Below are 13,926 nucleotides of genomic sequence, written 5' to 3'. Positions count from 1 at the left end.
CAGGAAACAAAGAATCAGAAAAGACACGGCCTTTGCACTGTACGAGAGACAGAAGACTGAAATTTTGATCGCAACGTGAACATACCCTATGCTCTGTAACCAATGACGCGCGGTTTCTTACTTCACAGCTCGTTTCGCTGAACAAGGTATAGTGAGCTGCACGCGCCGACTACCTACATCCGAACTGCTCAGTCACTTGGTAGTTGGTTTGCAGTGCAAATGAAAATCCTCTGTCTTGACCATATAATAATGGAATAGATAAGCGAATAATAAATAAATCCTTCTTCATCTTTTCTTGTTTGGTGGTTATTCCCTTATAGGTGGTCTTGACACTAGGATAAGTAGGTACCAATGTCGTATAGACGTGCTCGTAAAACACGTAAAACTACTTAGTTTTACGTGTTTTACGAGCGCGTAGTGTGCACGGCCACGCCTATTATTATTATTTATATGACAATTATTGTTGTCGACTGTTGACGACGTGAATATGAATCAATTCTAATGAAAATAATAGATATTAATATCATTGATACCTACCAGACAGTAATGCGAGTTCACGAAAGATACCAAAACTCATCGATTAAAATAGTTATGTATTCTTATTAGTTTGAGAGCTTTAATATTAATAAGCAATATTTTTAATGACTGTTAACCGTACATCAATAGGTACCAGTAATAGTAGGTAGGTATAGCCTGACCAGAAATATAAAAACTTGGTCTGGGGGCGCCACTTGTAAATAGTCTATAATCACTAAGTAGGTATATGTCTTGCATAAATTAGTTCCATGAGTTTTCCGCAATATGGCGAGGTGTTATATTTTTCTGGTCAGGCTTTATATGATTGTACATAAGAAACCTGCTTCCACCATGGTGGTGAAATAAGTTCAAAATAACTATTTTAGTAGGTACTTATATTGAAATATATTTAAGACCAAAAAGTAGTATAATAAACGGTTAAAAACCGGTCATTATTAACGTTATTTTTATAAACCACTAGTTTTTGCCGACGACTTTGGTCGCGTATTATGAGGTAATTTACTTACGACAGCACTCGGGAATAATGTCCTAACTGTCTTTAGCGAAAGAATTTTCAGAATCGAATCATTAGCTCTGGAGATTGTCTCCTACATTCACAAACTAACAAGTTGCAACTCTTTATAATTTAGATTAATTAGTACATTAGTATTAGTATAGATACGATTTTTTCTACATTAATATTTATTTTAATGTAAGTTCAAGGTCTTGACTCTTGATATTGAATGCTGAACAAGGTTTTTGATCTAAAATTTCCATGGAATCTACAAAATATTAAATCAAAGTATCAATTTATAGTATAATTTCGGATTAAATTTTAGTTTTTAACTGGCTTTTTCCCGCAACTTCATCCGCGTGAACCGCACTCGGGGTTAATGTAGCTACATTAACCCCGAGACCTAATCAATCAGTAAAAGATTTTTTCAGAATTGGATCATTAGTTCCAAAGATATCCTCTTACATCCAAACCTAAAAAAAAGCAGCGTAATTTTTTTAGGTTCATGTATATGTACATATATATATATATATATATGTACAAACAAATTACATGTATATGTACACATATATATATATGTAAATTTTTTGTAGTGGGGTCGCAGAATACTTAATAGTACTTATCTACTACTTTGATGTGGCACGTGTTCTAATCGAATTATTCATAAATAATTAATTAAAATTGTAAATCAGTCCGAAAATATGTCTATACCTAATTTATTTAATTCACGCGTGCCTGCTTTATTTCCGCAACCATGCGGATATGAGATGCGTAATTTTTTTTAAAATACAGAATTCTTAAGTTTAAAATAAAGGCTGACATCAATTTTAAGGTAGCCTTAATATATGGAAATACTATGGCACACCGCACAGAAATATTATTTCTCGTGTAACAATAATGTGTATGCTGCTGTCCTGCTCTAAACAAATACCTACCGATAATGTATAAAAAAAACTCGCGTGAACACTTTTTCTATTAGATTCCATTTTTACCGTTTATACTGAACTACATTTGTGTTTACACCATTGAGTTTGTATATAAAGAATTATACATCTTTTTGAAAAAGGAATACGTATTTATTATGCAGTTATGATTATTAAATAAAATTACAAAAACCGACGAGGCCGTATGAGCTTGATGCATTTGCTATTCCGACAAAAAATATTAGTCTAGGAATTTGCCGCGTTTTTGTTTTCTTCAAATACGTAAACGTTAAGTTTATTTTAATTTATTTTTATAAATAAGTTAATGTTCTAAAAATACGTTTAATAAATGCTTATCTCATATTATTATTGTGCTTGTAGGTTAGATCGTCCAAGTTATTGTGTTAATTTTTTCGCAAATGGTACGAAAAGTAGAGTATTTTCCTCGGTGATAAAGCTGTCTTAGTCTTGGGTGAACTTAAATCCCTCGCTACACTCAGGACTCGTCTTAAATCCCTCGCTTCGCTCGTGATTTAAGTTTTTAACACCCTCGCTACGCTCGGGAGTAAGCCTCGAGTCCTCCGTTACCCTCGCGATTTAAATCGTCACCCGCGACAGAAGACACTGCTTTATACCCTTGGTTAATAATTTACTATTAATTACGTTGTTGAAATATGTGCTGTATTAGCTGTAGGTATATAGAACAAGTTTTTTAAAATTTAATCTATAAACAAGTTCTAGAGTTGTGGCTGAATATCTAGTTATAGTGAAAATTATTCGATATATTAAATTGATTGTAATATATATCCATAAAATATAGTCCGCGACAAGTCGAGATGGCAATCGGGGAGGGAACGCATAGTCCCCACGCTAATCCGGTACGAACGAGCGCGGGTGACGTGCGGGTGTGCGGAGTGTCCCCCCGCCTCATACCCCGATTGCCATCTCGACCTGCCGCGTACTATATGTGTCCTGTCATACTCGTAGCTCATACTTACCTATAAAATATTGTGTTTTTGTAAGTGTAAATCAACTGCCAAGGTATAATAATTAAAGAGTTATAATATTATGTTATTTAACGTCATTTTATTATAACATCACCTTTGGCGACCAATTAATAATAATAAATAAGCATAGGTACAACTACTTTACGATTATATATACCTAAATCAAACTTTATAAACCATAAATAACTTTACTCAATTTATAACGTTAAGTACTTAAAATATGTAGGTACCTATATAAACCAATTTACAACATAATAATTATTGTATTCGGCATGTATATTATTACAATATAATTATACAATATTCGATCATCCATGTAATCTATGTACATACGGTATACAATTATTATATTTAACTGCTATTTCTATTATATTAAAATTAAAAACATGTACCTACATTACATAAAATTACGTAGGTACGTATCATAAACATAATATTGATGTATATAATTTATATTATAGAGTATTATTTGGTGCCAAATCTGGCTACTTATACATACCTAATATAAAAATTGTTATTTACTAGACAACAAAATTTTCCCCAGTTCAGAGATTTCGTGAACATGCTCATTTTTATAATAATTTATTATAAATATTAAATTATAAGGCATTCGTACGACAACTCAATATTATATACAATTAACACAATGACATATTGTAGGTATTCTAAATTATTATTCAAATATTACTTATTATATCTATTAACCCAAACATTTCGACTCGCTATTATTATTATGCTTGGTAAGGATAGCCAGAATATAGTTAAATCAAAATCTTCTCCGTCACATTTAGTTGTAAGCTTCTGAGCATAGTTTGAGGATTTTTAGGCTGAGGACGGGACTCTCTGTCTGGGTTCGATTTGAACTCTAAATCCATCGGTTCTCTTCAGAATGATGTCAGCTTGGAGGACGAACTGATCTTCAGTGATGTTTGACACCATCTTGTAGTTTCTCAAGACTGTCGAGAGCAGAATCTTCAGCTTCAAGATGGCGTACTTGCGACCTAAAAAAGCAGCGTTTTAATAAAAATATATTTAGTTAGATGTAAATAATACATTATTGGTCACTACTATCAAGTAAGAGCGGTGATGGCCCAGTGGTACAGACGTCGGCCTCCTTTTCGGGAAATCAGCGGTTCAATCCTGGGCAGGCAACTCTAACTTCTGAAGTTACGTGAGTTTATGCAAAAAAATATCACTTGCTTTAACGGTGAAGGAAAACATCGTGAGAAAACCTTCATGCCTAAGAGATCTCTATAATGTTCTCAAAGACGTGTTAATTCTACCAAGCCAGCGGGGTAGACTATGGCCAAAACCCTTCTGATTCTGTGAGGACACCCATACTCAGTAGTGAGCCGGCGATAAGTTGATCACGATGAGATGAGAATGATGATCGTGTAAATAATTATCTTTTAAATCAAAATATAATATTTATCATAATTGTTATTTAGTCGCCTCGGCACGAATTTGCGTGCTTTTTAATTAATTTTTCGATTAGAGAAATAAGTGTTAATAGGTATTTTTTAAATGAATGAATGAATGAATGAATTAATTAATCTTAATTACTGCATATTTCTAATTCTTTTTGCAAAAAAAATAAACAATTAAGTAATTTAATGTAGTAAATTAATGAGTAAGTAGTTTAGAAAGCAGCAATAACGAAGTTATTTTCAACAAAAAGTAAGGTTCTTTTATTTATTTACCTACACAACTCCTGGGCCCGGCGCTGAATGGAATGTAGCTGTAGTAATGTCTATTCGAAGTGTTCTCTGGCAGGAAGTTATCAGGATCAAACACAGAAGGATTCTTGTAGAATTTAGGATTCCTATGTATTTTGTAGGTGCCGATGACGACAGTCGCGCCCGCTGGGAGGACGTAGTTGTTGGTTGCTGAAAATCAAAAGGATTTTTTGAATAGATGCTCGTTTTATCTTGATAGATTTATCAGAGTAATGTATAACTATAGTTTGTCTAAAAGATTTTTGTGTGAAGAGGAGAGGATTGTCATAGTATACATAGCCTTCTTATATTATGTGGATACTGGATCGCAAATTATGCACCAAAAACCAAAACCAATGTGCCCCAAGGCCAAATACAACGCATTTTTAGCACTGAAAATGCAAAAAAAATCACTGTGACCGCATGGGATTTGCCAAAGATATGCCAGAAATGCAGAATAATCATCAACGGCCCGGAGGAAATGTCAGAAATGCGAAAAAGCATCAATGGCTCGGAAGAAATGATGAAATGGTTTGGCGTAGGTACTGATGACGTCTGGCGAATTTTCAATACCTACTTACTTGCTCAAAATGCGTCACATTTGATGCTTGAGGTTTTGGCGTCTAAACCAAAATATTTTATCATCTTCATGTGCCTTCCTCAAAGTTCACCTGCCGGTAACTACTTATGCAAAAAGCTTCTCTAAAGATAGGTATCTCTTTAAGAGCCGCTTAGGTAGATGCTGACTACCGAAGCTCTGTCCACCCTCTAAATTAATCAAAAGATTTTTGTTCAGAGTACTAAACAATTCTTTAAGGGCCGCTCAAAAACAGGCTGAGGTGATACCCTGTATTGTGATTTTTTGCGTCACAGAAATGTGTCACCGGTTCTTTAGTTTGCAACTATAGTCTTGTTCTTCTTGAATGGCATAGTAATCTCAAAAGTGTTGTGTGATCTCTATTTGTTGCTTATAATTTTCTTATCTAGTACTGTATCGCTCTTATTCCACATAAAGATTTTTTTAACATGAGAAATGAGATAAAACGTCTTCATAAGTACTTACGGATTTTAACATCGTGGTTCAACTTTCTAGCAATCACCGGTACTGGTGGGTACATCCTCAGTGATTCAAAGATGACTCTCTCCAGATACTTCATCTGCAGAGTGTCCTCGAAGGTGGCGGGGCGGTCTGAGTCTCCGAAAATAGAGTAGATCTCATCGTACACTCTGGCCTGGATTAAGAGTTCTAAGATTATTATATGGGCCATAAAATATTCTTAAAATATGCATAAACTAGCTTATTTCAAACCCCTATCAACGCAAAGCTCAAACTACTGGACGGATCAGGCTGAAATTTGGCACGCAGATAGCTATTATGATGTAGACATCCGCTAAGAAAGGATTTTTGAAAATTCAACCTCTAAGGTGGTGAAATAGGGGTTTGAAATTTGTGTAGTCTACGCGGACGAAGTCGCGAGCATAAGCTAGTTATTGTATAACTTTACTTAGTAAATTAGTTAAAAATCTAATAATAGTTCCATCGTACCTGGATTTCCTGGTGAATGCCAAGGAGACAAAGGACAAAGCTCGATCCAGCTGCGGTTGTATCGTGACCCTGAAGGTACATAGTTAGATTTAATTAAATAAAAAGTACCAAGGAATCAATTATAGTATCAAAAAATATTAGTAAACGAATCCATATTTTTAGGGTTCCGTACCACGAAAGGAAAAATAAGTGCTAATCGGACTCGCACACGAAGGGTTCTGTACCATTGTACAAGAAATAACACTTTTTAGAGTTCCGTGCCTCTAAAGGAAAAACGGAACCCTTATAGGATCACTTTGTTGTCTGTCTGTCAAGAAACCTACAGGGTACTTCCCGTTGACCTAGAATTATGAAATTTGGCAGGTAGGTAGATCTTATAGCTGACATTTGGAGAAAAATCTGAAAATCGTGAATTTAGGGTTAAATCACACAAAAAAATTTGTGGTCATGAACTAATAATTAGTATTTTCAAATTTCTAAGTAAGATAACTATATCAAGTGGGGTATCATATGAAAGGGCTTCACCTGTGCATTCTAAAACAGATTTTTATTTATTTTTATGTATCATAGTTTTGAATTATCCTGCAAAATGTCGAAAAAATACGACTGTAGTACGGAACCCTCATTGCGCGAGCCTGACTCGCACTTGGCCGGTTTTTTTTAGATTCTCATGTTGGTCATCTTGAAATTCTTATTATCCGTTCCGTTTTTCCTTTTGAGGTACGGAACGCTTAAAATTGAAGTGAAGTTTTTGTACGACGACGGAACCCTTCGTGTGTCCTACTCGCACTTGACCGGTTTTTGTAAAGATCTGTGTTGTGTCCACCATATTATAGTCTAAATTACTGTTCAAAGAGATATTGCTGCCAGAACTAGAACATTTTAAGAAAGTTCATTAAAGTTAAGTTATTATTAGGTAGGTACATGGCATGGTACGTAAATTTTTGACTCACCTCAAACATAATAGTATCTACTTCCTCTTTGATTTCATGATCAGTGATCTGGTTTGTTCCGTTCTGAGCTGACTCTAACATGAGATCCAAGAAAGCCAGACGTTTCTTCGAACCTTTAGAAAAAAGAGTTATATTTCGATCATTGCGGATTAATTTAAACAAGAGATCCCAATTAGTAGGAATTAAAAAGATAATATCACTATAGTCTATAATTAAGTCCCATTTGTGATTACTTAAAGGTAAGAAAGGTACCTACTTTATCTATCACAAATTTCAGTATGGGACCGGTCTATTCTGTTTCTAAGGAGTTCCGGTCTTTATCTCCGTTACCTCTTTGCTTTTATATTTACAGGACCAAGTTACCATATTCATATAGTTCTGAACACTGTTTATAAAAAAAAACATCGTAATTGTTTAAATGATGACGAAAATGAAAACCTTGTTTGTTGTCGAATCTTGGAAATCAGTCAAAATACTCACCAACATCATTTTCATCATTGAAGTCCAAATCATCACGGTAACCTTTGAAGACTGTGTCTGCTAGAGTCTTCACATCATTAGCCAGCACGGTGTCATTGTCCTTCGACAACTCTTCAAGTGTGGGTGGGATAATTCCTTTTGCTTTGTTTTGTAGGTATTTCTCCTTCTTATTTTTAATTACCTACAAAAATAAATTGGGTTAAATATTTTGAGATTCAACACATACATTTTCTTAAAATATTATTGGGTTCCATAAAATGTAGATCTATCTTATTTTAAATACCGGTGTGGTTATCATGGACTCAGTTGCATTTGGAGTGCAGGCCGCTTATATCAACATGGTGCTATTAATGATATTATAGTCCGTCGCGCTCTGGCCACTGCCTCCATCCCAGCTCAGCTAGAACCTTCTGGCTTGTACAGGGATAACGGGAAGAGGCCGGATGGGATGACTATAGTACCATGGTCGATGGGGCGTGCGCGGGTGTGGGATGCGAGTTGGCAGCGTCCCATTTACCGGGCACGTGCCAAAAGGCTCACTGTAGTGTAGCAGCAGAGTCTGCTCAAGCGCTTAAGCGCCGTAAATACTAAGTCATTAGTAAGTAGTATGGACTATGTATTTGCGGCGCTTACATATAAGACCCATGGTCATCGGACACGAAAGCTTTTATAAACGTCGTGTCCCAAAAGCTGGTCCACGCGTCTGGTGACCCAAGAGCTGGCGTTTATTTCGCTCAACGGTTAAGCCTTTCTTTTCAGCGAGGTAATAGCTAATAGCGCTAATGTGTTGGGCACAATGCCCATAAATGACCATTGACAGCGTATATTTTTTAATGATAAGTTTTTTCTACATGTAAAAATATGTTTATTTTTTGCATATAAGTACTTACTGTTAAAATGTATACCTACAGTACCTTATCCACAGAAGTCAGTATCAATACATCTTTTTATGTCACCTGACTCCTGAGTGTAAGATACAGCAAAAATGTGAAACGGTGCTTTTGAGGTTATGTATTTGGCCCTAATTGGTTTTATGGTTTTAACGAAGCAAGCAACACGGAACGCTAAATCGGCTTGCATTCAGATAAAAACATTTTTTTTTTCAAAAAGCATTATTGTTAATTTAATTAAAAGGCAATATACCATTTTTCGACATGATTCATCATAATATTTACCTACTTATAGAAGAAGCATCTTACCTTGTTCGTTAAACCGTGAATAGTACTCAAAAGCTTCTTCTGCTTCTCAAAAAAGGCAGTGAATTTGAAAATGGCGTCAAAACGCAACCAGATTTTGTAGTGCCTTTGATGAATAATGTCACACATCCTGAAATAATCGAAAAGACTTTATAGCCATCTGTGAAAGGATTTGGAAAACCGCAATGATATCTTCTGAAAATCCCCACTATAAGTTTTTAATGGAAGTGATTAAGACTTTGAATAATAAGGATGAGTGGTGGTAGGGCGGAGGGGGCGTAAATCACTTACTTCATTACGGCCATAGCGTAATCAAATCCTGATTCATCCTGAGTTTCTTTTGTAATACCCATTGCAGTTTCTAGGAAAAAAAACATGAAACTTTATAATATTGTCAAAAAAAATTTAAGCAAGAAGTGCTACTACTTAATAAGTAAGTATTCAGCAACTTAGCAATGCTACGTTGGGGAAACAAAATCAAAGCAAATTAGGTAATCAACTTAAAATTAACTAAAAATTGACAAAATAAATTTTTACCCAGAAGAATATCAACGGTGACTCCGCTCATGTAGTCGTGAACATCGAATACCTTGCCGACTTCTCCCTTCATCTTATCAACGACGTTCCTGCTGTTCTGGTTGAACACGTTTACGAAAGACTTGAGAATGTTGATGTGGAATGTTGGAGCAATCATTTTGCGGTGGGAACGCCATTTCTCACCTAGTCAAAAAACACAAGTCAGCTGTAGGTCGAAAGATAAGTAGACATTTTGTGCAGGTACTTAGGTAGGTAGGTACATTGTTTTACAGAAAAATTGATTTAGAGCAAGATGGAGATGATTTTGTTGATTGTGTAGGTAGGTATTCTAAAAAAATCTGTAGATTCTTTGAAACTATTTAAAAACGTCTACCAGAACCAGAAGTCAGTAATCAATTCATCTTTTATATCGCCTGAATGTAAAGATACAGCAAAAATGTGAAACAGTGCTTTTGAGGTTATTAAATTAAATGTAGTCACTTAAAAGAATTAATAGTACAAAATCAAACCAATAATGTTACCTGAACTAATCAGTAGACCGTCACCAAGCCAGGGCTTAAAGAATCTGTATTCAGTGGACTTGTCGATATGAACTTGACTGTTCAGGATGACTTCCACATCGTTGGGATCCGTTAGGAAAATGAGCAGTTTGGATCCTATCCACGCTCGGACCACATTTCCGTAATAGTTTGAGTATTCTAGGGCGACCCGAATCAGTTCTGTTGAAGAAGGAAAATATAGTCTATAGAAAATATGTCTTTTAATACTAATGTACACCATATTCTTTGTTATATATTTCTATTGTTTTGGTGTGTCAATCCATACTAATATTATAAATGCAAAAGTGTGTCTGTCTGTCTGCTAGCTTTTCACGGCCCAACAGTTTAATCGATTTTGACGAAATTTGGTACAGAGTTAATTACTAATATAATTACTACTACTTACTAATATAATAAATGCTTTTTTTTAAATAAATTGCAGTCCCACGCATTGTTGGAGCGCGCTGCAAGTTAAATCTACGCTATTTTATCATTTACATAATCTTTGATTGTGTCATTTTTTTTAAACGTTAAACGTGTAGATAAAGAAAAGTCTAAAATTGAGTCTGGAATTTTATTAATAAAAGATTACACTCATTCCCACTACAAATTTTTCGATGTTTTGCACGATAATTCAAAAACTATGATGCATAAAAAAAAGTCACGGTTTTCAGATTTTTCCCCTTATGTCTGCTATAAAACCTACCTTCCTTCCAAATTCCATGTTTCTAGGTCAACGGGAAGTACCCTGATAAGGTTAATGATTTTAAGCTTATTTCGTGGTTTAACGTATTATAAATATTTTAATGTATTAAACGGGTACATACCACGATTAATTTTTGTTTTTATTTGTCGATATTTCAACCCAATTGCACGGGTCGTGGTCACGACGGGACTGCGGTGCTGCGAGAGATGAAGTTCGAGCTGTCAAGGGCAGTAGCGAACTACCCTCTTTCTTGTTCTTTTCGCCTAATACCCTATACCCTATAGGTTTCTTGACAGACAGGCAGACAGACAGGCAGACAACAAAGTGATCCTATAAGGGTTCCGTTTTTCCTATTGAGGTATGGAACCCTAAAAATAAAAACTTACGATCAGGCCTTTTCCCCCACACCAAGAGTGCGTTGCCAAGAATCGGTAGAGCGAGGGGGCCAGGAATTTTGTTCCCCAATCTAAACAGCTTGGACTGTTGCTGCCATCTGTAGAACAGCCATAGACCAGTGGCGAGCAGGACCAGTGGATAGAAGATCAGCCTCGTAGCATTCAGTTGATATGGCTGGATGTCTTCGACGACCGTCATTTTGCTGAACGAAGATTGAAATAATTTGTTTAGATGTAATTTACAAACACAAATAGGTAAGTATATTTAGGTACTTACTTAATTAATTTTCTCTGATAAATCTTAAAGAATACCTGCCACGGTTGATTTCCTTCAATAGGTTACACACAATAATTATCGCACTATCTAGTATCTACTGCAACTTTCTTTTATGAGCGTCATTCAGGAAAAAATATACCATATTATTTATAAGTGATTTACTTGTTTCATATCTTTAATTTTACTATAAGTAGTCCAGTATATTTATTTAACATTAGCTTATGCTCGCGACTTCGTCCGCTTGGACTACTCAAATTTCAAACTCCTATTTCACCCCCTAAGGAGTTGAATTTTCAAAAATCCTTTCTTAGCGGATGCATAGCTATCTGAATGCCAAATTTCAGCCCGATCCGTTCAGTAGTTTGAGCTGTGCGTTGATAGATCAGTCAGTCAGTCAGTCAACTTTTCTTTTTATGTATTTAGATATTAAAAAAATAGTAACAAATACAATTTTATTTATGGAAAAGAAATATTACTTATAAGCTATCACTACCCCTATTATAAATGTGAAAGTGTGTTTGTTTGTTGGTTTGTCCTTCAATCACGTCCCAACAGAGCAACCGATTGACCTGATTTTTTTCATGGGTAGGTATACTTAAAGACCTGGAGAGTGACATAGGCTACTTTTTATCCCGGAAAATCAAAGAGTTACCACGGGATTTTTAAAAACCTACATCCACGCGTACGAAGTCGCGGGTATCAGCTAGTTCAAAATAAGGATATAAGGAGACACACAAATTATAATACAAATCAATCTCTAAAGAAGAAGATTTCATGAACTGATTAGTTAAAACTTAAAGCTGATTATTTAATTAAATTATTAATTGTCATATTTTATTACTTCTTTGGGTCTATTTAGAATAGATGCATGTAACTTATATAGCTTCCACAATATCTATTCAAGTAAAAATTTCGATAGCGTCATCTTAAAAGTAGTCAGAATTCAAAATATTAAAAAAAATTGAAAAAATATTTTAAATACTTTTATTAAATTGAGTGTATTGTTAATTGTTATAAAATTTCAGCCTTACCCAGCTTTCTTTGTAATTATCCTATTGGGGGTGTCCTCCTCACTCCACTAACAATTATAAAACTACTCGAAAATGACATTTACTTTGTTTAAGTACAGTTTTTTATAATTTCACCAATGTATTCGTTTTAATTGAAAATAAATTACCACTGTCACCTAACAGTCACTGTTAAGGCGAAGATGTGCGTACGTATATTTAAATTTAAAAGTACTGATGATTACAGTTTATAGAGTTAAATTTGAAACATGATACCTACCTATATGTATATAGTATATAATATATACGTGCATGATAGTAGAATGGTAGTAAATTATTATTAATTAAAACGTATTGAAAATTATTATTAATCATTATTAATAATTATACCAAGATTGAAGGTTAAATTAATTAATTATTTACTTGTACCGGTTAATATTAATAGTTACACCTTACTTTTGGTAAATGAAATAAACTATGTTCCTTCGAGTAATAGAGGCTCAGAATCACAGCTCAGAATGAATCTGAGCACCTCAACATCAAGCATTCTCCCCCTAGAGTAGGTATTTTTGTAGATCGCGAAGCCAGAAGCTCATGAAGGAGGTGTACCTACTACTGTACTGCTTAAATGCGTTGGTGTATCTGTCCAACGAGGAGCGTACATTAGCTCCCCATTAGATACTTTAGCTTCCTGAAGTTCTCGCCGACCTGGGTGGCCTGCTTGGTGTCTGGAGTGAGTTCAGCTGGCTGATGTGATCCTGCGGGGAGCCGCACCAGCGGTCTCACGTACAATGGAAGACTACGGCTAAGTGCGGAAAAGAAACCCCGGACAAAGAAGAAGTTCCTAGGTGAATGGACGATCTCAAGCGTGTCCCTGGGAGCCGCTCGAGACGAACGATAGGCGGCACAAGATTAGAAATCCTTACTGGACACATTAGTGGACATCTATCAGCTTAAACGACGAATTACTTAGTTCAAAAAATTATCCTCCATAAACCGCACCTTAACTAAAAAACTTTAATTTGTTTTTATACCTTGACTTTTGACCTGAGCAATTTTCATTGTTTGCTAATCGAACACAGTAGTGACGAATAAGTTGCTAATATAATGACGTGCGGATTTTTAATGTCTGATGTTAAGGCATCGATCCCACTACCGACGATCTAGAGGTCTGAGTTAAGAGTTCTGTGGTTTGCGTTCACTTTGCTTTGACCTTTACACATCCATAAGTAAGTAGTTGATCAAGAGCTAGCTAAGCTATCACTACCTCACTAGTCACTACCCATATTATAAATGCGAAAGTGTGTTTGTTTATTGGTTTATCCTTCAATCACATCGCAACAGAGCAACGGATAGACGCGATTATTTGCATGGGTTTAGTCAAAGCCCTGAAGAGTGACATAGGCTACACTTTATCCCGGGAAATTCCCGTTCTAAAGAGTTCCCGCGGGACTTTTAAAAACCTAAATCGACGAGAACGAAGTTGCGGGCATTAGCTAGTTTACTTTGAATTGAACAACTCTGTACTCAGAACTCAACCGTGGCCTGTGGACTGGCCGCCTTAAGCATTAAGGAAATCGCGACCTGTTTTTTATAAGTATTTTTACGTGGTAAG

At 35.4% G+C, this 13,926-nt stretch overlaps 1 protein-coding gene across 1 annotated transcript; it reads right to left on the bottom strand.

Moving 5' to 3' along the window:
- Positions 1-3,017: 3,017 nt before the first annotated feature.
- Positions 3,018-12,461, bottom strand: LOC117983087 (cytochrome P450 4g15-like). The gene is made up of 12 exons (XM_034969549.2): positions 12,336-12,461; positions 11,019-11,230; positions 9,909-10,106; positions 9,388-9,570; positions 9,142-9,211; positions 8,854-8,980; positions 7,655-7,835; positions 7,175-7,287; positions 6,222-6,290; positions 5,739-5,907; positions 4,661-4,846; positions 3,018-3,961 (listed from the first exon to the last, which is right to left on the bottom strand). The coding sequence occupies exons 2-12, from the start codon at positions 11,224-11,226 to the stop codon at positions 3,783-3,785; spliced, it is 1,683 nt and encodes a 560-aa protein (XP_034825440.1). The 5' UTR covers positions 11,227-11,230; positions 12,336-12,461; the 3' UTR covers positions 3,018-3,782.
- Between the last annotated feature and the right edge of the window lie 1,465 nt (positions 12,462-13,926).

The sequence above is a fragment of the Maniola hyperantus genome, chromosome 6, assembly GCF_902806685.2.
Source record: "Maniola hyperantus chromosome 6, iAphHyp1.2, whole genome shotgun sequence".
In the NCBI taxonomy this organism is placed as follows: domain Eukaryota; kingdom Metazoa; phylum Arthropoda; class Insecta; order Lepidoptera; family Nymphalidae; genus Maniola; species Maniola hyperantus.
This window is presented reverse-complemented; position numbering and strand designations above follow the sequence as displayed.